The sequence below is a fragment of the Peromyscus eremicus genome, chromosome X (genome assembly GCF_949786415.1).
Source record: "Peromyscus eremicus chromosome X, PerEre_H2_v1, whole genome shotgun sequence".
NCBI classification, from domain to species: Eukaryota; Metazoa; Chordata; class Mammalia; order Rodentia; family Cricetidae; genus Peromyscus; species Peromyscus eremicus.
Genome location: NC_081439.1, coordinates 22161126 through 22186248, shown reverse-complemented (window position 1 = coordinate 22186248; position 25123 = coordinate 22161126). Strand labels below are relative to the sequence as shown.

At 38.9% G+C, this 25123-nt stretch overlaps 1 protein-coding gene across 1 annotated transcript in view; it reads right to left on the bottom strand.

Annotated features, from left to right (window-relative positions):
• The window catches only part of Frmpd4 (FERM and PDZ domain containing 4), a 213938-nt gene that overhangs the window by 118376 nt on the left and 70439 nt on the right, over window positions 1–25123 (bottom strand). Inside the window, exons 2-3 of the mRNA XM_059250688.1 lie at window positions 8030–8190; window positions 2262–2364 (exon numbers count right to left, since the gene is read on the bottom strand). Coding sequence (XP_059106671.1) covers window positions 2262–2364; window positions 8030–8190 — 264 coding nt within the window. The remainder of the gene's footprint in view (window positions 1–2261; window positions 2365–8029; window positions 8191–25123) is intronic.

The following is a 25123-nucleotide window of genomic DNA, read 5'->3' as shown; positions in this document are numbered from 1 at the left end:
CAATAAATTTATAATCTGGTAAAGGCTTCATCCTCAAAGGCAGCACCTTTTGGCATTCTCATATGGCAGAAGTAGCCTGATGTCGTGATATATTGTGGACCCTAATAAACTTGCCTGAGGATCAGAGGACAGAGCCAGCCACTAGATTAGTCATAGAGGCCAAGCAATGGTGGCACACACCTTTAATCCCAGCACTTGAGATCTCATGCCTTTGCTTGGGAAGCACACATGCCTCTAATCCCAGGAAGTAATATGGCAGGGCAGAGAAAGGTATATAAGGTGTGAGGAAACAGGAACTCACTCTCTTTAGGCTGAGGATTTCATAGGGGTAAGAACTAGTGGCTGGCTGCTTTGCTTCTCTGATCTTTCAGCTTTCACCCTGATATCTGCCTCTGGGTTTTTTATTAAAAGATCATCTAAGATTTGAACAACAGCCTGACAACTTTTAATGGCATATGTGAAGGAAAGTTCCCAGAAAAAAAAACCCTCCCCAGTGGACTTTCTGCAAGGCAGATTAGCTGATTAGAACTTTAATGACTGTGGAGAGGTTGGGAAATTATAGATCTAGAGTCAAATAACAATTTATCTTGGCCTATCTTTAACCTCCTAAATAGCTATTTCTTGTCTACCTCTGTGTTAGACCTAACATTTTGTGACTAACAGATAAAAATCTTTGGAATGTATTAAATTAGCAGAACATTAGCTTCCATCAACCCAAAGCTAAGAGAGTCATCAGATAGTATCTGAGGGCTCTAACAGAGGTTTCCCCACTCTGTTATAACTGCTTCTCTGATGTTTCCATCAATGGACTTGTGTTGATTTATGACTTTCTTTGTTCTGTTACTACGAAATCTTCATGAAATCACTTCCACATTGGAGCATGGAATTTAAAGTGATATAAATCTGTGTTCCTGGGCCATGATCTAGTGATATGTATCTATGTGGCTCCAGACTAAACTATTATCGCCTTTGAGGTGAGGGTTTTGTTTTTGCATTTATACATATAATGGTACTTATCCCATTCCTGGAGGCTTCTCCATTATAATTTAATCACTTTCTCAAAGGACTCATCTCTCAAAGCTATTACAATGGATATTAGGCTGCAAAATATGAATTTGGATCTGAGGAGGACACAAATATCTAGACCATGGCAATGACCATCTATTTGAGGACTGACAGAGTTTTCTTAGCATATGGACTTTTTTTTTGCTCATGATAAGACTGGGGTGGTTGGTCACTCTAAAAATGACTACCCCCTATTTTTTATTTCTCTGTCTTCTTACCCATTTCCAAACTCTTCAAAGCCACTTAACCATTCATGACTTCATTGCATAGTAGAAACAAAGTTTGAGAAAAAAAAGGGTTTCTTCCAAATATTTTCAAAATACTTAATACTTTTCCCAAATGCAGAGGCACTTTTTCTTCTGAATGAGTTTGCATGCTAGGAGATCTCTTCCTCAGTTTAAAGTGTTGTGTTGTGATAGCTGTAGCTTCCACTTTAATCCTACTTGCTATCACCAAGTTATAATAGACAAATGTTACACCATCACACCTCTTTATTCGTCCACACCACGGTATGAATGGATCTGTTTATGTAACAGGGTTTGCTTCACCTGAATCAATTCTAAAGGTTTCTTTTGCCATTCAGTCCCTGAGAAAGAACAACTCAGTGGGCGTTACAGCAGATTCTTGACCAGGATTTGGAAAGTCATATAAAATGTGCTTTTTGATGCCCAATTAAAATATCACATAATAATCTGCATCTGCAATACAATTACACTAATAAAATCATATTTAACATCTTGGCTTTGACCTAATTATACTTTTGTTTCAGTTGACGATGTCAAAATGAATCACTCAGGCAAGTATGAAAAAAATCAGTGAACTTTATGTTTGTGTATCCATGGAATTATGTATATAAAATTACTCATCACTTTATGCTATATTTAGCTCCTGCATTTTAATGTTCCTGATTACAGAAAAATCGATGTGTTAGTAATTCTGGAAGTAAAGTAAATGCAACCTTTGGCTATAGTAATGGAAATAGGAATCATTAAAAGTTTGAAACTGTTTTTTTTCTTTCTTTCTTTTATTAGAGTTTAGCATCAATGACGTTTCTATAACATGAATGTGTAGGCTCACGATTCTGCCCTGCTTTGGCCCACAGAAAGTTCTTTCTTTACCAGATAAGGCATAAGAACTGTGCATCAGCCTTTTTGAAAGGGCATAGTGAGGTACAGGTGAATGAGCATGTCACCTACCTGACCAGGTCGATGACCCTCTCTCTTGGTGCAGCACTGACTGGTTCATCATTAATCATTACAATCTGATCTCCTGGGATCAGCTTGCCTTCTGAGGGGCCACCTGGAAACAGACAAGAGAAAAACAGACAAGTTAGAATTCCTTTGGCCACTCATCTGATTTTCCTTCTCTCCTTCACAGCTCATTTTAAGCAAATGATGCTTTCAGTAAAAGCAAAACCCAATAACACCAGGGTGTTCTTTGGGACTATATGAGGACCAGGTTGCACTCTGATTTGTCCCAGAGATCTGATTTGATCTCTGGGAGTGGGACTTTGGCCTTCATGGTTCTCTAAAACTTCAACAGCAAGACAATACTAGACTATCAGTGCTTCCCACGTATCTCCCCCTTTCTTTTATTTTATGTGTGTGGGTGTTTTGTTTACATTTATGTTTGTACACCACAGGTGTGCAGTGCTTTCAGAGGCCAGAAAAGGGAATCCGTTCTCCCTAGAGTTATAGATAGCTGTGAACTGCTGTGTGGGTTCTGGAGATCAAACCCATGACTCCTAAACATCAGCAAGTGCTCTTAACTTCTGAGCCATCTCTCCAGCTGCCATTTGTGTGATTCTTGAGGAAGGAAGGGATGAGAGTCAAGATATATCCTCACATATAGTGGCACACATGGCATGGTTCGGTTTAAACAAAATTGCATGCATTTGCTCAAGTATGGAGACAGCACACTCAACCATAGGGTATTAGAAAAGACTTCTTATAAAACTTGGCTGTGCATTAAATACTGTTGGGACAGGTTAAATGAAGCGGGGGTCGTCTGTAGATTTGATGCTGGCTGGAAGTGGGAGTAGTTTCATCATAAACATCTAAATGATTGCTTATGAGGTTAAATGAAGGACCCATGGGGCTGGGGAGATGGCTGAGTGGTTAAGCACATTGGCTCAATTCCTAGCTGGTATGAGGAGGCTTACAGCTGTCTGTAATTTTAGTCCCAAGGGATCCAATGCTCTCTTCTGGACTCCTCCAAGGGCACCAGACACATAGGTAGCACACAGACAGACATGCAGGCAAACACATATCCATATAAAATAATAAATAAAATAAAATAAATGAAGGAAGCATACCTAGGTGTGATTAAGTTTTTAAAAATGAATTTATCCCTATGCCAGCTAGTAGAGGGGTGTGGTTGGTCAAATTTGTGACTTTAAGTGCTCTTAGATATGTCAATGCTTACAGGCCCTGATCCATCATGGTTAGTGTCATTGTCTGTTGTTGACATTTGGCCAAATTATTTATGATCAACACAACAGCCAGACCCAAATGTGATGGCCTAATAGTCCTGGATGGCAGAGGGTGTTTCACTTTTTCAGTTGGATTCCTAAGGAGTGAATAGGAAACTAATATTTCTTGGACAGTTATGATGACCTGGGCTATGAGCGTAATGCTTTACTTGGCAACCTCACTGAATATTACTATGATTCCCAGTACAAAATGAGAGAACTAAGTTCAGCAGTAAAAGAAGGGGCCTGAAGGTACAATTGTATCAGGATGCATCCAAGTTCAGAATGGCTAACTTCCCTTTTGAACTTGTTCTCACAAAGCAAGACTTAAAGCCACATCTGTGTGACATACACAGCTTTTTTTAAAATATGAAAACCTAAGCAATTACTCAGATTATTCAACTATTTGAATTATTCTCACTTGTACACCTGGTTATAGTTACCTCCAAAATACTGACATGTGGCTATCTGGTACTATATAATTTTCACCATATTTCCAGAGACATAGCACTGGGGTATAGGTGTAGTCAGAATACTATCTTTCTAATAAGCTCACTACTCCTTCGTTTAACAATCAAAATGAATGTTTCATGATAAGAACAAGAAACTGAATGTCATTTGGCTATTCTCCAATCACTGAGACACTTGGTATATGTGCCACTCGATGTGTATCATCAATTTATCTTGCTGGGGAGTGAGAGAATAGGGAATGGTAACAAGCACCCATATAAGTGATAAGAAGCATTCATTTTGTAGATCTGAGAACTGAGAATCAGTGTTTGCACACAAGGAGTTCCAACTGTCAGCCTATGTGCAAACAGCCGCACCTATTCAGTCAAGCAAATGGTTACAAATCAAATGCTGGTTAAACACAGAAACAATTTCAGAGAAGCTGTTTGAAGGGCGGATATGAATTGTTCAGGTGAGAACACCACTCTCAACCAATTGGACATAGTCTTGAGTTTCACCTATTGGTTTTATGTTTGTTTGATGAGATCAGGTCTTGCTCCATAGCCCAAACTGGCCTGGAACACACTATGCAGCCCAGAATGGCCCTGAATTTACAGTTATACTCCTAAATCAGTCCCTTGAGTTCTGATAGTACTGGCATGGTTTATGCTTTAGATAGAATGGGAATAGTCTTGGTTAATCAAGCAACTTGAATCAAGAATTCTGGAAGAGGCAACAAAAATCCTTCCAAAATATGAAATAAATGCCTTCTTCAGAGAATTGTATCATGTCCTTTGCAGTGATGTCTGGCTTGTGTCCTATAGAAAATCTGGTCACATCGCTGAAATCACCTGGGACTTGAGTAGAGTCACTTTGATGATAGGTTATTTGACCAACATTTTCACTTACAAAAATAACCAGGAGAAGGACTCTTTGACCTGTTTTCACTTCTTTTTTACTCTCCTCAAAAATGTTTGACATTAAGTGTTATAGTGTCTCTGAAGCTAAGAAGAGTTCAGGACACAGAAAGGCAGAAGGTGGGGAGACTCTGATGCTTACAATGTCTGTTTGTGCAAGTTCAGAATTCTGTCTGTGCTGTAGGTACTCCTCATCTATGGGAATGCTGGTTTCCAGGAGAATGAGTTCAGGAGTTCTTTTAGCTTTCTTTTCTATAGTACCACACTGTGTGTGTGTGTGTGTGTGTGTGTGTGTGTGTGTGTGTCTGTCTGTCTGTCTGTCCGTCTGTTTGTGTCTGTGTATCTATGTGTGTATCTGTGTGTATGTTCATGAATACATGGGTCTATATTGTAAAACATAAGAAGAAGCACCCAAATTTGGAAAAGACAATCCTCAATGATTTCATAGCATTTACAGAGTCCTAAAATACAATTCACATCCAATAAATTACAAAGCTATGAAGACAGAGTAAGGAACTATGTGGTTGGATAGCTTGAAATGAAAATACTCTTCTCAGAGCCAGTACAAGGTACTCAGTTGTATTTGTAGTGCTTGCCTCAGGCAGGTTATGTCAAAATAATGAAAAATTAAAAATTTAATTAACTTAATCTATATCACCTCACTAGTCAACTTCTGTTTCCCATCATTGCCTGACTAAAAGGCCAAACACTTGAGAATTCAACAACAATAATAATCCAGAAATTGTGGACACATCTCTATGTACCTCCCACAGCTTTCTAAGTTAGATGCTATGAAAAATCTCCATAACATGGATGGATAACATAGAAAAGCTACATTCAACTTAAATGCAAGGGCTGCATGTGGATATTACAAATATCCTAATAAGGGCCAGAGACAGAACTCAAATTTGGATAGTATAATGGCAGAATCTATGTTCTTTCCTAAATGACACTTCTAAGTTTTGTGTGAATGTGTATGGTGCATGTTTGTGTATTGTAGGTATGTGTGCATGTGTATGTGTTTGCATACATATGGAAGCCAGGAGTTGATACCTAGTGTCTTCTTCCATCATTGCCCACTTGAGTCTTCGAGACAGGGTCATTCACTGAACCTGGATATCTTCTAGCTGGCCAATAAGCCCTTGGGGTCCACTCCACTCCTACCCTAGAGTTAGAGTTACAATGTGTGCCACTATGCTTTGCCTTACAGTCAAACTTTTAAATGGCTATTGGGGATCTGAGCTCAGTCTCTCTTGCTTGTGCAGCATATACTTTACTCATAAAACCATTTCCCTAGCCTCCAGAATCATCTTATTATGTGAGGACTTCACTATTGTGTTCTGTTACTGATTTGTAAAATGTTCAGAGCAATAACAGAGGAAAAAGGTGTCTTTTGTCTAAAAACAGGTCCATGTTCATTACAGTAAAGACATAAATGTATGTAATAAATAAATAACTAAAAGTGATTGTTTCTGGAAAAGCAAAATCACTCTACTGTATTGATAGTGGGGCTGTATATCCTCGGATGAGTAATTGAGATAGTTCAGTTGTCTATTGTCTATTATATATATTATATATATATAGTCTATTGTCATATTATAGCATTGAAGAGATGTGACATGTACCAGTTAGCATCTGTTGTGTAACAGACCATTCCAATAGTTGTTTCTTCACACATTTGTGAATCGTTAGGATGATTCAAGCCTGGATTAGCTGAGCATATCTGCTTCCAATTACAGACTGGGTTAGACTGAGCTTCAGGATTCAGGTTAGTTGGGTGCTGCCCCAGGAGTTTATCCCAGAGTTGAGGCTGAAGGAGTAGCAGCCTCTCTGGAAGAACATCTGTTCTTATGGCCATAGCAGAGTTCAACAATACACATGCACCCCAACCTTCTGCTTTGGTCATATTGACTAATGTGTCATTGGCCAAAGTCATTTACTTGGTTCATGCCAACAACAATGGGGCAGGAAAATTGCCTACCTCTAGTGAGAAGTAAAGGATGTGTATACTTATAAAACAATTCAACTGTCCCATGACTAAATAATACTATAACTTGAATACTACACTGTGTTTTCCATCAGGCACTTACATACAATACAGCACCTGCCTAACATTATTTGGAGTTCTATACTCAGAAGTGGTATCATGGCTAACAATGATATATCAATGTTTTCCCTGACTCAAGGGATATGATGGATTTGGCAGTTTAAAATATCCTTTGAAATCAGGCATGGGATGTAGGTGTGTAAGACCAGCATTTGTGTGGCTGAGGCAGGAAGACTGCCATGAGCTTTAGGCTAGGCTGGGTTACAGTTAGAGTACCAAACATACAGGGAAACACAGCAAAGCTGTCTCCAAAATTCTTCCAACACATACATAAAAACACACATACATAAATATGAAAAAATAAAGCCCATTTTAATGACACATTACTGTCTTATGTTGGCTGTGGTGATATTGTGTCCCCCAATATATTGTGCCTCCTAATAAACCTATCTGAGGTCAGAGAACAGAACAGCCACTAGATAGACATAGAGGTCAGAAAATGGTGGCACACACATCTTTAATCCTAGCCTTCTGGAGGCAGAGATCCATCCGAATCTCTGTGAGTTCAAAGCTACATTGGAAACAACCAGGCAGTGGTGGCACATGCCTTTAATCCCAGCAATTGAGATCTCATGTCTTTCTTTGGGAAAGATACATACCTTTAATCCCAGGAAGTTATGGCAGGAAGCAGAAAGGTATATTAAGGCATGAGGACCAGGAACTAGAAGCTTTTAAATTTTTAGATTTTTTAGCAGCAGTACAGCTGAGATCCATTCGGATGAGAACTCAGAGTCTTTCAGTCTGAGGAAACAAGATCAGCTGAGGAATTGGCAAGGTGAGGTTGGCTGTGGCTTGTTCTGTTTCTCTGATCTTTGAGTGTTCACCCCAATACCTGGCTCTGGGTTTGTTTTCATTAATAAGACCTTCTAACAATTCATGTTCCAGTTGGCACTCTCTCCGGGTATGGGAAAGCGTCACTTACGCTTCACAGCCTGAGCACTCACAGAACTGTACAGAAGCTATTCTAACCAGGTGTGGCAGGTAGCCTGTTGGAAGACCAGAGAGGGTTTGGATCCTTACCTGGTGTCACTGAACGAACAACCACAGGCTTTTCACTCCCTGCCACGAACCCAAAGCCCAGCACAGGGTCTCTCCTCATCTCCACCTTCCGTGGAGCTGGAGGGATGATTTGGCAGCTGTCAAACCGAGGGTCATCATATGGGATTGCCTGTGTCATGTGACTGTAGAAAAAAATAAAGACGAGAAGAGAGACATCAAGGTGGGGGTTGGGCACTGGCCTTGAAACCACATACTTTCTAGTTTGAAACCTATTGTCTCTGGTAGAGAGTGGGAAAGATCTAGAGACTCAAGGTCATCTTTCATGGTCTATATATTGTTCCTTGGGAACTCTGTAATGCCCATGTTAGGGCTTTGAATGGACAATTCATCCAATGTGGAATGCCTGTCCTGCAAATATCTGCAGGCCTCACCTCTGCCTCTGTCAAACTTCTGTTCACATATCATCATCTTAGAAAAGACTACCTTGGAATACTATTTCAATATGGTTTTTCTAGTTCCCCATGTCACCAAACCACTTTACATTTTTTAATTTTCTCCCTCTACCATGGCACTACTTACATACAAACATACTACAAAAGCATATATTTTTATGATGATTTTTACTGCTTTGCTCTCCACAACAAAATGTACAGTCTTTAAGGACAAAATACTTAGTCGTTGTGTGTGTATAGCTGGGGGTGAAACTCAGGGCCTCATGCATGTTAGATAAAGGTTATATCATTGAACTAAAGCCCTAGTCTTATGAACTTAATTATATTTACTGATTTATTTTAGGATCTAGAACTGTGTCTGACCCACAGAAGGCTCAACAATAAATTGAATTAATAAGCAGGGGCAAAGTTACTTCTTTGTACAACACCATCATGTTATAGATGAAATGCTGATCTACAGTCTCATAGAGTAACATTTAGTTGACAGGTAGGATATAGGACACTTGAACCTAGCAAAATTAAAATAATATGGATGATTTTAGTGGTGATGGGCTATCCTGGTACCAAATACATTCTCCATTCCAAAGAAACTATTAATTTAGATCTTGGCATTTACTTTAAAGAAAAAGATTTGAATGATTTAAATGAACTTTCTCATTAGCACCTCCATTTATGAAGTTTAAGCAACAATTCAAAATTGATTTTTCTATAACATTTCAGTGGTGCAGCCCCTGATAAATTGCCATTGTTCCAATAGATAGCCTTCTACTCACACATGGGCAAGAAACTCTAACTAAACTCAGAGACTATGCAGAAAGAAGACATGAAAGTAGAAGGGGAACTTAAGAAAAAGTGGTTCCAGCAGGAGCAGGAGGGGGGATGAGAGAGAGAATAGGAGATGAAAAGGACTAAAATTCATTATATAAATGTATAAAACTGTCAATAATAAGTAACACTTAAAAATTCAAAATGCAGCCAGGCGGCGGTGGCTCATGCCTTTAATCCCAGCACTCAGTAGGTAGAAGCAGACAGATATCTTGAGTTTGAGGACAGCTTGATGTAGAGAGAGGTCCAGGTCAGTATCAAAACAAACAAACAAACAACAACAAACCAAACCAAACCAAACCAAAACAAACAAACAAACAAAAACCCTCAAAATGCTTTGGCTCAGTCTTGCCACAGAATTGCGGAATAGAGCAGTCATTGACATCACATTTGTCAACAAGGAACTTAAGATCAAAATCATGAAGTATCATCACTCAAGGCTCCATGGCCAATAGGCCAGATAATCTGGTCAAGGACCAACTCCTACAACTCTTAGTGAAGGCTTCATGCATGGCAATTGTCCAAGGCAGCTTTCTTTTAAGGAAGAGTTGTTTGCTGAACACCAGCAATCTCCTTCAAGAAATGCTAGCTCAGATGACTTAAGTGACTGACATGTGCTTAATTCAACTCAATTTTATTTTACATTTATTTAATTATTCTGTGTGTGTGTGTGTGTGTGTGTGTGTGTGTGTGCGTGTGCATGCGCGCACATGCATGTGTGCGCATGTGTGTTTGTGCACCATGATGTACATGTGTTGGTCAGAAGACAACTTGCAAGAGTTGATTCTCTTTATCTGCCATGTGTGTCCTGAGGAACAAACTCAGGTCATCATGCTTGGCAGCATGTACTTTTATCTGCTGAGTCATCTTTCCAGTCCTCAATTCACCTTAAAATATTTTTCTTTAATAAGTAAGAGAATATAATTTTAAAATACCTTGGATGCTGCTGTTCTATATGCCATCTGGATAGCATACTGTCCAAATGGAATAAAGAAAGATGGGGAAGGAGGAAGCATGCTGTTCTTCAGTACAATTAATAAGAATTAGGGAAGATCAGCAGAAATCCTCTGGGATCTGTCCCTTAAACATATATCTGTGCTAGGAAAACACAATTTTAAAAATCCCCTTTAAACAGAATGTAACTGCTTGAGACATGGAACACTAGAAGAAACGGAATGGATAAATGTGTTATATGCGTTGTACTAAGGCCCATCTGTTTCCTGATTTAACACTTGAAGACCTTTCAGTGATGGAAGCTGTTTGACCCTCTTCACAGGCTTTTTGCAAAAGCAATGACAGGAAAACTGCTGAATACAGGAAAGGGGCCATGATAGTGTGTGATCTAGACACCAGGAAAAGAAGACACAAATGATTTGGCTGGCATCTCTTGTAGTATCCATTGGCAATTAAATTGGAATATTTTAAGAATCTGTGGCTTGATTAGCATCTTCTAAGGAATCAATAAAGTAACATTATTTAAAGTTTCAATATATCATTCATTCAACAACTCTTAAATTATAATTTAATAACATGACAGTTATTGAACATAAATTTCATACTAAGCATTGCTTGTTCTAAATGCTTTCCATATGTTAGTTTACTTAATCCTTCAAGACAACTCCACAATACTCTCATTTATTCATTTAGTCAATTTATTAAATACACTGGGTTCTCCAGTTTGGGAATACAAAAGGAAAGAAAGCAGATAAAAATAAAATATTCATACTAGGTTATGGTTAATGCCAAAGAGAGAATCAGCACAGGGAGGGTAGGCAGACAGCTGTTGAATGAGGATGCTGCAAAACATTCTATCAGGGGCCAGGTCAACATCTGGATGAGGTGTACTCAGGACACAGGGACCATGAAGTGCAACTATCTCGAGGTACAACGTGCTTCATGGGAAGGGAACATGTCTGGGAACATGTAGAGACCAGTGAGATGTAGACTAGGGATTTGGAGCAGTGATGGGGGAGTAGAAGAATGAGGTAGCAATTCTATAGAGATTGCATAGGCTCATGCTTCTACTTGGTCTTTTGTTCTGACTAAACCGGGGAGCCAATGGAAAGTTTGAATGTCAGCAATGTACTCAGCTACTGTGTTGACAACAGAAAGGATAGTACATGGGAAAAGAGAACCCAGGGGCCATGACATCCCTTCTGACATATCATGATGGCTCACACTGGAGTGAGAGTGACAGAGGTGGCAGAAATTGTAGGGCTTTTAATACTGTTGGAATCCATTCTGATGGAGAAAGTGTCAGCCTCTCACTCTGGAACCTTTCTCCTGTACAGACATTCTCTCCACAAGAATGGACCATGTGTACATGTCCTGATACAGCTATACTATCGGAAACATATCTCCTTCCTGTTTAATTAGGAAACAGGTGCTTAGGTCTAAGGTGGACATGAAAACCAGCATGGTTGTTTGTAGTAATACACAGAGGCCTAGCAGTATGACCTGCTTTCTTACTTCATGCATCATTTTGAAACCGATGACAGTAATTATAACAATTTCATTAAAGAGCTGTGGAAGGCAAACAAGACACAAAAATGCTTACAAAATGTTGGGCACATAGTAAGTGCTCAGAAAACAATAGCTTTTATTTTTATCTCTGAAGACCAGTGAATAGAAGGGAATGAATTTCTGACATGATGAAAGCATTTCATTGCAAAATCTGAAAAACAACTGTGCTGGATAGTTTTATATTAACTTGATACAAGTTAAGGTCATTTTGGAAGAGAGAATCTCAACTGAGAAAATGCCCCCACCAGATTGGTCTGTGGGCAAGCCTGTGGTGTATCTTCTTGATTGATGTGGGAGGGTCCGTCTTACTCTGGGTAGTGTCATTCCTTGGCCAGTGGTCCTGGGTGCTATGGAAAGCAGTCTATGCAAGCCAAGAAGAGCAAGCCAGGAATCAGCACTCCTCCATGGCCTCTACATCAGTTTCTACCTCTGGATTTATGTCCTGCTTTAACTTTTCACACTTCTCTCAGTGATGGAGTGTGACCTGAGGGTAAGATAAAATAAACCCTTTCCTCCTCAAGTTGATTTTGGTCACAGTATTTTATCATAGTAATAAAAGCACTAGCTAAGAGACTGACTTACCATTTCAAACATTTGCAGCCCAAATCTGAGTTAAATGCCTCATCAATCCCAGGCAAACTCCAAGGCTTTCAATTAGATGATTTAGATCAAATTCAATGACAAAATGGATACAAATAGGATTTGAGATACCCAAGGCAATACTATACTAAAGACATAGAAGAATAATATAAGATAGTGTGAACAGTAAGCATTCCTTGCCTGTGTTTCTTGGCCACCAAGAACCATGGACTACAAGGATAGGGACTGAGCTGGAGTGATAGGAGTCATGAGAAGTGCTCATTTCTGTTCTGAATGAGAGCTGAGGCAGGTGGGAGCCTCTGTTTCTTAGACACTGCTTTCCTCTGTGTCAGCAGTGTCTCTGTGGGGCTATATTGCTCCACTACTGCTCCCACCCAAACACTTTACAGACTCAATCAAATGCATATTTTCGGTTTGCTGCTAGTTTTAGCATTTGGTACTTATTAAAGATTTTTGATCCTCTTTGTTTTGCTTGTATGTTGAGGAAAAGCTTCTGATAGAATTACCATTCTCTTACTTATTAGGTTACCTTTTTAGATTTTAATGATCTAAAAGTTATCAATTTTTCTTTTTTAGTAGACATATCTGCACTAAAGTATCCCCATACCATGAAATGTCAATCTGATCTTTGTAGTAAGTCAAAATTGAGGGAACCTGAACTTGCAAGATTTTTTTTTTTTTTTTGGTGAGGATGGTTGAGAGTTTTTATAAGGCGCTAAAAAGCCACATCTTTTCACCTCTTGAACATGCTTCAGTAAATTCTAATGCTGAGACTAGAAGAATACAAGTGATGCGCTACATAAACCTTCACTCCTGCCCCAACGTCCTCCATCAAATACATATAGATAAGTCAGGAATCTATGACCTGAAAACAGAGGCTAATAATTGAGGTGGAAAATGGGCTCATCAAGATTAACTGAACAATCTTGCTATTTCTTGGGGATTTCATTTCTAAGGGGACAGTGGGACTCTTGCTACTTGATTTCCCACAACAAAAGGAAAGGAGTTTGCTTAAATTCTTGGAGCTTTTGCTCCTCAGCAACAATAAAAGAATCACAAAAAATTGCATTGACTGGAAGAAAGCATACTGGAAGAAAACCTATAATCTTTTCTTGGACTTGATAAACCCATTAGAATCAGCAAGATCCTTTTGTTGAAAATGTGCTGAGATGGGAAATTCTAGAAGGGAGAACCAAATTTAGAAACATCACCTTTGGTGTGAACATTAAGGTATCTGACCAGGCATGTGATGGTATGTTGGTCACCCGGGAGGTTAAGACATGAACCAAAATGGATATAAATAAGCATCTATGCCTAAGTTTAGCCCAATGAGATCACTTTAGTACCAAGAAAATCCAGTGGAGACTTCAGGCGAGTACCAGTCATGAGCATTTGTATTCTGTTCCCATCTCTGTCCTGGAAGCACTGGCCTGGGTGTGAGGCCAACTTCATTATACTTCACTTAGCAGGATGTAACTTGCCCACCAGATGCCATCCTTCTTTCCACTACTTTCCATTGCAATCAGTGCAATTTTTTTCATCGATTGACTTTAATATCCCTTTGCCCAAAGAATGTTATGTGGATGAACCCAGATCTGACAAGCAGAAGTCCTTTGTGTATTTGGGCAGGTGTCCTGGCCTCTCACCATAATGAAAAGAGCTAACGTGAACTTCTGACTTTTGAGCCTGCTCTCCAGAATGGACACATGGAAACTAAATCAGAGTCTAAGCCTCCATAGGAAGCCAAGGGTAGCAGAGCTACCTAGCCCATAGCCGAGATTAGTCATGTGAATGAGGGATGATAAATAATGATTATGTTATAACACTATATTTGGAAGGTGTTTGTTATGCATCAAAACTCATTCACATAATCTTATAGCCAGTGCTTTCAATAGCACTAAAAAACTCTGATGTTCTGCCTTTCAAAGGGAGTATCTCTATGGACCCATTCCTCACATCTTTCACAAGTAAATATATTGTAGTCAGCAACCACAGGAGATACCTGTAAAGGACCTATCCCCTGACTGTCCCTGTAGTCTATTCATTGGGAACTTCCAACACCCCTGATAGGCTTTAGGTAATCTGTGAGGGGCTTAGAATGGAAGCTTTCACTAAAAGTGATAAGCTAAACAAAGAAGCCTTCTCCAGCACTGGAAAAAGTCAAATTGGAAGGGACAAAGCCAGCAAAGTATGCATTGTTAAAGTTGGTTGATTGATTACAACAGAAAAATCACGATAAAGAGAAGACTCTATGACAAGGTCTTCATCATGTCAATATTACAGTAATACTGTGGCAAAATAATATATCAAAAACATTTTGTTTGCTCTCTTTCCTCATCGAGATTTTTCTCACCCAGGTATGAAATAGAAGACATGTACATTTCAGTTTCTGATTTGGGGGAGACGCTTTTACTAGGGCTCAAATCAAAAGTTGGTTGCAGGCCACTCTCCCTGACCTTTCCCCTCTGAAAGTATGAATGACTTGGTGAAAGAAGATGCAGCTGAAGACTCTAGTGAAGCAGCAGAAACATTAGAAGAAGTAGTTTGGTGCTTTGCCTAGGAAGGCAGCAAGACCCACAGGCTGAGTGTAACAAAATGACAGAATAAGTATAATTCAAGGGACCACACAAGTTGTCACAGGAGTGGGCAATTGGAAATGAAGACATTGAGGTCTAATGGGATTTCTGCTGTGCAGAAGACCCTCATACATTTTGAATATTTGACATGATCGTATCTGAATGGCCAGCCCATAAGAACTCAATGCAATGGTGACATGTATATATAGCAGACTATAAATGAGAGACAGATCATATGAAGGAAAGGAGAAATCACAAATTAGAAGAAAAATGGTTAAATGGGTTAAATGATTATATTCTGAAGGGACATAATGTTAGGAAATTCAGGAATTCCTGCTAATAGGCATCCCAAATCTGCCTGTATCCAGTGCTAACTGTTGCTGCTGGTTCTCTAGAAGCCAAGGTGCACTTGGACACTTCTGTTTCTATATCCTCAGATCCATCTCCTTTACCATGTACATGTTTTCATATTCAACACCCATGTTCTGAGCAAGTCTCAGTCCTTGGGGATCAAAGGAGCCAAACCAAATCCCTCCACTGGAGAGGAGTTAAAATTTTTTTAGCACAAATAACTGAACATAATGGGTTTTCACTGCACATAACAGTGTGTCTCATGCTTTTTGCCTTCATGAGCATGTATCTCATAGGTTTACAAGAACTTAACCTTCACTAATCAATTCCACAGGCCACTGTCAGTCAATTCCCACAATGTGTCAGAAGCACTTAAAGATTCAAAGCTGTTTCGTCAAGCTTAGATACTTACACAGTTCTTGAAAGCCAAGAGAATCCAGCATGATTAACCTTAAAATCACAAATAAAAGACTTTTGTTGGAGAATTTCAGAAGGCTTTGGAGTAAGCAGGGCTTCTGTGCAATGGGGTAGACTAAATATGAAAAGTTCAGTTCATTCCAAAATAAATTACAGATTTAATGCTGTCCAATAAGGAGATGTGAACAACCTTTTTTAAAGAATTCAACAAAAATGAATTCTAAATTTTATATGGTATTATAAAAGAACTCTGAGTGAGAAAAATGTTCTGTGTAGTCTCTTACAAAATGACAACTCTCAGAATGATATGATACTAGCAAAAATACAGAGAACAGAATGCAGCCCAAGGAGTTGGGAAGATTGCACCAAAGACCAAGCGCTTGCCTTGCAATCATGGTAACCTTACATCCAAAGACTGTCCATCAAAAGTTGCTCAGGGGACTAGAAAGACTCCCCAACAGTTCAGAGTGTTTACTGCTCTTACATAGGACCTAAGTTTGCTTCTCAGCACCTACATTGGGTGGCTCACAACTACCTGTATCTCCAGCTCCAGAGGCTCCAACACCCTCTTCTGGCCTCTGTGGGAACTGTGAGCCCGCCCCCACCCCCCTACACACACACTTAAAATTAAAAAAAATAAAATCTTACAAAAAATACCAGCTGTAGATTATGGCACACACTTGTAGTTCTGGTGCTGGGAAAGCAGATTCAGGAGGATTGTTGGGGTTCACAGACAATCCAGTTTAGCCTATGTGTTGAGGTCCAGGTCACTGTATGACCCTGTTTTATTTAAGAAGGTGAACAGCATCTGAGAATCAACACCCAAGGTTGAGCTCTGTCTCCTGCACACACATGCATGTTACAACACCCCCTAACCACAAAAATAATGCAGCCATGGTGAATCAGCACTGATCACAACAAAATGAAGTTTCCAGGGTAAATTTAGAGGTGGCCACTGTTGAAAGAATTCAGTGAAACTTATAGTAGCAGAGAAACCTAAGTGATTTCACATGCCAACCATGTAGTTGCTTTTGGAACAAACCAGTAGACTGGCTAGGGAAATTTATTGTCCTCCAATAGAGTTTGTTGGCTACCAGCCAACAATAAACTTACAGAGTGGTCTTCTCAGAATAAAAGAGATTTTTTAATAATGAGTGAGAAAGTATTTTTTCTCCAAATAAACTTAGATTGTGATAAGCATGCAGGGAAACAGATGTTTGGATGTAACAGTTGTCTAATTGTTTTATTGAAAATTATGCAAATATGTACAGATAGAAGCTGCAGTCTTTGAAAACTTGGAAATGAATTTTTCTAACCTGCTTAAAAATCTTCCAAGTGAAGCATTTCAGTGGATTGTGAAATCGTTTGTTAAATATAGGAAAAGGCAGCATTTTCCGTTTGGTTTGTGAGAACAGTTGATGGGTATCAAAGAAGTTTCCAGCTGAATTCCAATAAAATCCTTTGCAGAGATGAGAAGGAAAACCAGCCACCGAGGGAGCAGCCTGGCACCACCTTTTGTCTGCTTACCTCTTCATAGTTTTCTGTGGCTCCTTTTCTCTCTCCAGTGATTTGATTCAACTCAAGTAAAGAATGAAACTGCACTCACAAGACCCTCCAAATTTATGCAGTGAAGTGATGAAGCAAGAGATTTTAAAAAAAATCACCTCCAGGCACTTTGCTGTCATTTAAGACATTAAGTGATTGAATGCAGCAGTGATACCAAAATGATTTTAAGTGGTAAAAAAAAAATATCTACCTCACTTTCACTTTACCTTGCTGCGTTTGTTTTGTCTTTTGTGTTTGTTTGGTTTATTTGGAGGCTGAGACTTGCTATGAAGCCCTGGCTGGCCTCAAACTTCAGATTTCTTCACCTCAGCCTCTCTAGTATTGGCATTCTAGGCCTATGCCAACACCTTAAGCTTATTTCGCCTTTTTAAAAACATCCCATTTTAATACATTTTAAAGATGCTTTAGAATCCTCAATATATTCATGGAATTACTCATATATGAATATAAGTGGGCTGGAGAGATGGCTCAATGGTTAAGAGTATTGGTTGTTCTTCTAGAGGACTTAGGTTCAACTCTCAGCATGTACAGGGTATCTCATAGACATTTCTAACTCTAGTTCTAGGAGGTCTACTGCCTTCCTCCGGCCTCCATGGACACCATGCATGCTCATGGTCCACAGACATATGTGCAGGCAAGCACTTATAAAATTATATATATATATGGCAGTAACTAAAACTTTAAATTAATATTTATCTGTGGTAGTATATACTCAAAATATGTTTTGCTAATAAAGGTATGAAAATGAATTAGAAGGAGATTTTGTTTTGCATGCTCCAGAGGGTTCCTGACTTACGGTGCAAGCCCTCAGGGTAGTTTACATATTCAATAGTGGGCAGACTCATCTATCTTACAGAGATCACTGCAGCTCTTGAAAAGCCCAGCTTTCACATTCCAATTCAGTGGCATTTTTAGGGACTTAAAAAATGAGGGTAGAATCTGATGGTAAAAGATGCATTTCCATGCCTTATCTAATTCCACCTCAGCAAGTAAAATGAGGTGGAATGGCCCTGAGTTTGAGTGACTAAGGAACAGATAGATGGATGGTTCTTATACATGCTCTTTGCTCTGGGCTCCAAAAGATTGAGTCCTTTGGGGGTTAAAAATTCCAATCATCCCAAACATTTCTAAAGTGTCAATATCTGTTACTCACAGAGCATGAAATGCTGCATGGCTAGGCAGACTTTTCTTCTTGATTATCTTTTTTTTAACCTGTAGGAAAATATGGTTTTTGAACAAAAGATTTGATAATAAAAAGACTTTATCAAGCAAACCCTTGAAACTTGATAATAAGGAACAAAGCCTTTCTCAAACCAATTAAAATAATCACTTTAGGTCCTACAAACTGAGTTCTAGTCATATTTTAGGGCAGGGGTAGGGGAAGGGTTTAAAGAACAGTAGGTTTTCTTCCTATGTCAGATTGTTATATATGTCTCTTATGGTGTACTTGTGTTCTTTGAAAAATATATAATCATTTTATACTCATGATATTATGGTTCAAGCAAATACAAAGTAGAGGAGTATGTGACGCATAGACATTCATCAATTTTGATCAGAGATATTTTACGGAGTTGTCCTGCCACATTTTTGTAAATTTCCCCATTTTATAATCTTTACAGGAAAGTTTCTTTTAAGTGATTATCTGATTAAGGGCCCATTTTGATAAATAAATGCTTCTAGAGGAAGTGAAAAGCAGCTGATAAGAAATCCCAAAATCAATTTTCAAATACTTCAAAGACCTACAGAATATGGCACTTAAAATGTTTTAAGAACTTAGACTTTTCTGGACAGTGAGACACATCTGCTTCTGGCAGCACCAATTTCTTCAAAAGAGAAGATGGACATTGAAGAAACTCCATATGGAGTTTAATTTCTTCTTGGCAAAACTGGCCATTTGGGCAAGAAACTGCTCTTGCCTGGACTTCTTGACAGTATGCTGTACAAACTAGGCATGCAGGGCCCATAGAAATGTGAACACTTTGCTAAAACAAGGTGAGATGGTCCTTCAGGTTCCTGCTTCACAGAGGAGATTTCCAGACATTCGGCAGGACACAGGGAAAGTGACTGATGAACTTTGCCAATAGGTGAGACAATCCTTCAAATTTCCTGCTTCACTAAAAGTCTGCCAGAGATTCTAGGCCTGTAGGCTGAAGATGGATGCCCTAATGTTGCAGAGAAACTTTGGGTGGCTGTCCAGGAAGCCAGATATCTCTGTTATTTCTAGAATTTTGGAAGTTGCTTACAATGCACTTCATGTTTACTTAGGTAATATTTTATCCTTCTAGGGTCTTTGATGGAGTTGAAGACTAGATAGTTATAATTATAGTTTTCCTTAGTCATTATAAAAGATAAATTAGATATAAAAATTTAGACTCACAAAAATAAGATAGATGATAGAATATTTTCTAATTTTGCCAAATACAAATAGACTAGATATTGTAATTCTTGCTTCATAACTGTTTTTTATATGTAATTTTACTATGTTAAAGTTAAAACATTCATTTTTGATAAGACAGGAAAGGGGAAATGCTGTGGGATTTCTTTCAGTATTCTGTGAATAGGTGTTGCTCCCATTGGCTAATAAATAAAGGTGTTTTGGCCTATGGCAAAAAATCTTACAGCCAGGTGGGAAACCCGAGAGAGAGAGAGAGAGAGAGAGAGAGAGAGAGAGAGAGAGAGAGAGAGAGAGAGAGAGAGAGAGAGAGAAAAGGTGGAGTCAGAGGAGACTTGATCCAGCCACCCAAGAGGGATGATGTGAATGTACAGGTAAGCCACGAAGCCACATGGCAAGACATAGATTAATAGGAATGGGTTGAATTAAGTTGAAAGAACTAGCTAATATAAGCTGGAGCCATACATCATATAGTTTGTAATTAATACAAGCCTCTGTGTAATTATTTTATAAGCGGCTGTGGGACCGTGGGTGGGAGAGATTAGTCCAGACTGTGGGGCCAGGCAGGACTGAGAAACATCTGGCTACAATATCTGTTTGAACTTATTTTAATTTCTTAGCTAGGCATTTACTTGTAATCTCAGGACTCGAGAGGCTGAAGCACAAGATTTGCTCTGAATTTGGGGCTAGCCTGGTGTATAGAGTGAGACCTTCTCACAAATAAATAAATAGGTAGATAAGTAAAGCTAACAAAACTGTATGCCCTCTTAGCCTTTTCTATATTAGAGAATTCATTCTTCCTAGACCTAAAGTTCTATTACTACCTGACTTTGTCATCTTTTGTTTGTGTTTCTTTTGTTGCACTTCCTATGCCCATGAAGATAACTTCACCCACTACTCAAGATCCAATGCCTAGATCCTTCTGTGTCTCTCTGCCCTTGGAGTTTACTCTAAAGTAAATCTGAGTTTATCTGGCTTCCTATTGTGTTCAAAACTTGGGAAGCACTAGCAGAGAAAACTGGGTGGAAAGACAGAATCTTGTTTCAACTATTTCCTCTCATTGCTCCTTGAGGTTTCATGGTGCTAACAGGTCTCAGCTGCATCAGTCTTTGGTACCCCAGGGTGACTTATTGGCTTCCTTATTGATGTCAACGTCTGTTTTACTCTTGTCAAGACTGACCCACTCACTGTGCCTCTCTTTTCCATGAAACAACTCAGATCCCACAAAGCCAACTTTGCCACCTGATACCACCCAAGGGGCAGCTTCCTTGATCTGGCTTCTAACTCTGGCTTCTTTCCTGATTCTCATCCAACAGCAATAAATACTTTTCATAGAAAGTAGCACTGACATCAATTATTCAACTAACTTAAATCAACCACATTTGTATACACAAAACAAGTCATGAAAATAAACAAAAAAGCAAACAAAAATTCCTATAAAATACACATCCCTTTATGCATGGAGCATTTCCATATATGGATCTTAATTATTTTTATTATTGTTTATTTTGTGTGTGTTAATGTGTACATTTGTGTGTCCATGTGATGTCTGTCCATGTGGAACACAGAAGTTAATGCTGTTGTGTCTTCTAACACTTTCCTCCATATTTTTTGAGACAGAGTTAGGCCTAGAATTCATTGATTCAGCAAGGCTGGCTGATTCATGAGCTCCTAGGCTCCCCCACCTCCACCACTCCCCAACTCCCACACTCCTAGGATTGGAGTTGTGCAACACCACTTTTCACCTGTGTGCTGAGTATCTGAACCTAGGTCTTCATGCTTGCATGGCCAGTACTTTGCCTTCTCAGCTACTTCTCCAGCCCAGACATGGGGACCTTTAAAAACACTGAAACCATTGTTGTGTTTTTACATTGGCCACTGTGGATTTCATGTCCACTTGTCTCATTCAAATGAAAGAGATTTCTTTTTATCTCAATGTAGACATTTCTTTGTCTCTCTATCAAGCTTTTCTCAATAAATTTTTACCTTTAAAATCATTATTATCCACACAGCAACGTGAATAGACTTACAGTACAGTTTACAAGAATCATCACTACATTTCAGACATGAATGGGTCTCACACTTTAGAAGAACTGATGTTCTTATTTGAAGGTTTTTGTCTACTATTTTCACTTGACTTGGTAGAAATTGGCTTTCCAAAATATGTTCAAATCAGTCTCGTTTGTTTTAGTGGATCAAATTTACCTACTATTTATTCAACAACTATTTAATAAAAATTTTCTTTGTGCCTGGTACTTAACATACAGCTGTGATTTAGACAGACTAATAAGTTTATATTATCATGCAGGGGTCAACAAGTGAAAGCCCACAGACCAAATCTGACCTTGAAATAAAGATTTATTGGAATACAGCTCCTTGAAGCTGCTTTCACACTACACTGGTAGAGTGCAGTGGTTGTGACAAAGACCTTGTAGTCCTTGAAGCCTAAAATATTTACTAACTTAGAATTTACGGAGCTTCACAAACATGACAACCCCCACTCTGCTAAAAAGATGGAGACAATAAAAATAGATTAAACATAAAACTACACCATGAATTTTAGGGCATAATAATGTCTGAAAAAGTGTTTTTGCAATTAGCCCATGCTGGCCTCAAACTTTTGATCCTCCTGCCTCAGCCTTCTGAGTGTTGGGATTACAGGTAGGTACAATCACACCCAGATTTTGGTTTAGAGAGAAAGCTACATCAACACAGAGTGAGAAGGAGAGAAAGGACTGTTTTAACATGTGAGACTGGAGACTTCCATAGGACACTGGAGGCAAGATTGAAACATTGTGAAAGACTACGAGGAGAGAATATCTACAGGCAGAAAAACATCCCAAAAGGAATGGATGTGTAGAAAAGGGTCTTGAGAGAATTCTCTGCAGGCTATTTATCATTTATTCATGCATTCATTTCTTTACCCAGAGAACTCCATCTCCTCCTCCTTTTCCTCTCCTCCAATCTTTTACAATGTTGGGAATAGAACCTAGCCTTGAACATGTTATCCAAGTTCCCTACTACTGAGCTACATCTTCTGTCTTCAGGAAAGGTCGAATGAGCCTTTACTATTTTCTGCTTCTGCAAATATAGTGATGTTCAGTATTCATTCACTGCCCTCAAAGAAATTCCAGATCATTAGGGGAAGCTAGAGATATCAGTATCCAAGCCTAACAGGTTGATAGAGAAGCATGTCTTAGAGAAAGTGGTATGATCCATGGGGGAAAAGAGCAACATATAGGGACCAGGAAAAGCCTGTAGAAGCACAATGGGAACTACCAGGTGGATAAGGAAAGACTGGCCATCTCAATACAAGGAAATAACAAAAACAGTCATAGAAGGATAATAGAATTGGTGTTTAGAAATTATGCCTTGCTGGATGCTGGCCAGGGTAGAGGCTAGGAGGTAGAGCAATAGCAGTAGCAATAAGCTTAAAGTGGAAAACTATGATCATGTCAGAACGCTGTCCAGTATCTTCAGTGTGTCTGTCTAAGCAACAACACAGCATCACCAGGAATCCCAGAGACTGAAAAACTACCACTTGACTAGGATCCAGCGCATAATGAAATGAGAATGAAAAAAACCTGAATGTTTCTCCACATTATAGGAGACAAAAGGTGAAGTATTTCAGAAAGCAAGGCTAATAGAGTTCTTTACTATTAACTCAAATGCACATATTATGAATTGTTTATAATTTGATAATTTTTGGGATTAATCATTTTTAGGATTAGAGTTCAAAGGATCATGGGATTTATGCAGAACCTAGACATTTTTTTTCACTCATGCTTCCAGCTTTGGAAATCGAGATGTAGTAAGTCAGGGATCTATTAGGGTTTATATAAATTAATGTCCAGAATAGGTTCCATTAATTCAAGATCAAATTTATCCTTAACTGGCTCAATTCCAATTGCCAATATCACTATTGAAAACCGTTTCCACAATTAGTCTTTTATCAACAGCTAGTTCATCCACTCAGAGAGATTTTTGCCATCATTACAGATGATGAATTTGGAGCCTGGGAAATGCTTATTGACTGTCACTTGTGAATCTAATTGTAGGATCTAAAAGGGCAAGATGTTTGTCAGTTTTCCTAAAGCTACAAAATCCCTACAGCTAGGCTGGCAATCAATTATACTAATTGAGTTCAGTTCAATGTGTTTAAGAGATGACTTTTATGCTAATGACACTCTAATGTGTAGGAGGTAATAATAATCAAGCCACATTTTTGGGTTCGTTGAGATGCTGAGCAGAAATGCTAGCTCTTAACCTCATCTCATACCATCCATCAGCTTCAGATATGCATGATGCTGAAGTATCGGGATACCCAAGTGTATGGTGCTTCAGCGTGCAACATAGTTTGAAATGTAGGACATTGGAAAGTTCTCAAAATCATAGTATCCTTCTGCCCTTCTTTTCCTTCCTTCTTCCCCCACCTCCACTTATGTCAACAAAACTGGAATCCATCTTCTCTAAAGCTAGTCATAAAGCCTAAATATAACTTGACTAAACGTTTATAACCTTTCTGTGTATGAAGTGGCTATAATGAAATTCTGAGGGGCTGGAGCAATGGCTCAGTGTTTGAGAGTACTTGTTGCTCTTGCATAGGATCAGGGTTCAGTTCCCAGAATCCACATGGTGCTTTACAACTGTGGAGATATAGACAGAGCCAATGCCTCTTCTGAACTCCATGGATTCCTGTACTCATGTGGTACATAGAGCATGCATCTAGGCAAATCACTCATACACATAAAGTAAAATTAAATAAATATAGGAAAAAAATTAGAGAAATTCTCTCAGCTGTCTAGTCTGACAATAGGTCATAAGAGCTTCCTTCCATAAGGAGCCTACCCTCATCCTGGTGTAATGAATGCTATATAGATAGGCTATGAAGAATTGGAACACATGTGTCTTGCCCGGTTTCTTCATGTCATCCATTGAATTTGATCACACTGCTTTACTCAGTTACACTTCTACAGGGCTGTCTATGCTTCATTAAACCTTAGCAAAAGAATAGGTAATTCTCCTTAAGTCTTTGGGTCTTCACTTCTGAAGGTTCCGATGTGACATAAAAAAAGTAACAGAGACATCAGTAAAGGCTTCTGGGTTCTATTTGGTGATACTGAGTATAATGTGTGCTATTTATTCAAGTGTTAGTATGAACAGTATTCTAGGGGAAGCTGTAGAGCATTTCACTCTTCACTATTAGAACTACTCCTGGAGGATAAAAGAGCACAATCATGTTAGAAAACTATTCAGCAGTAAGCCCAAGTTTGTGTTCTTAAGCTTAACTACAGAACCATTGGCCAATTGTCATTTCATGATGCTTGACAGGCAGTGTTTTCAAGAGCACATGCCATGGGCTGGAAGTTCTGGTCAGTGGTGAAGATATTTACTTAGCATGCACGAGCCATGG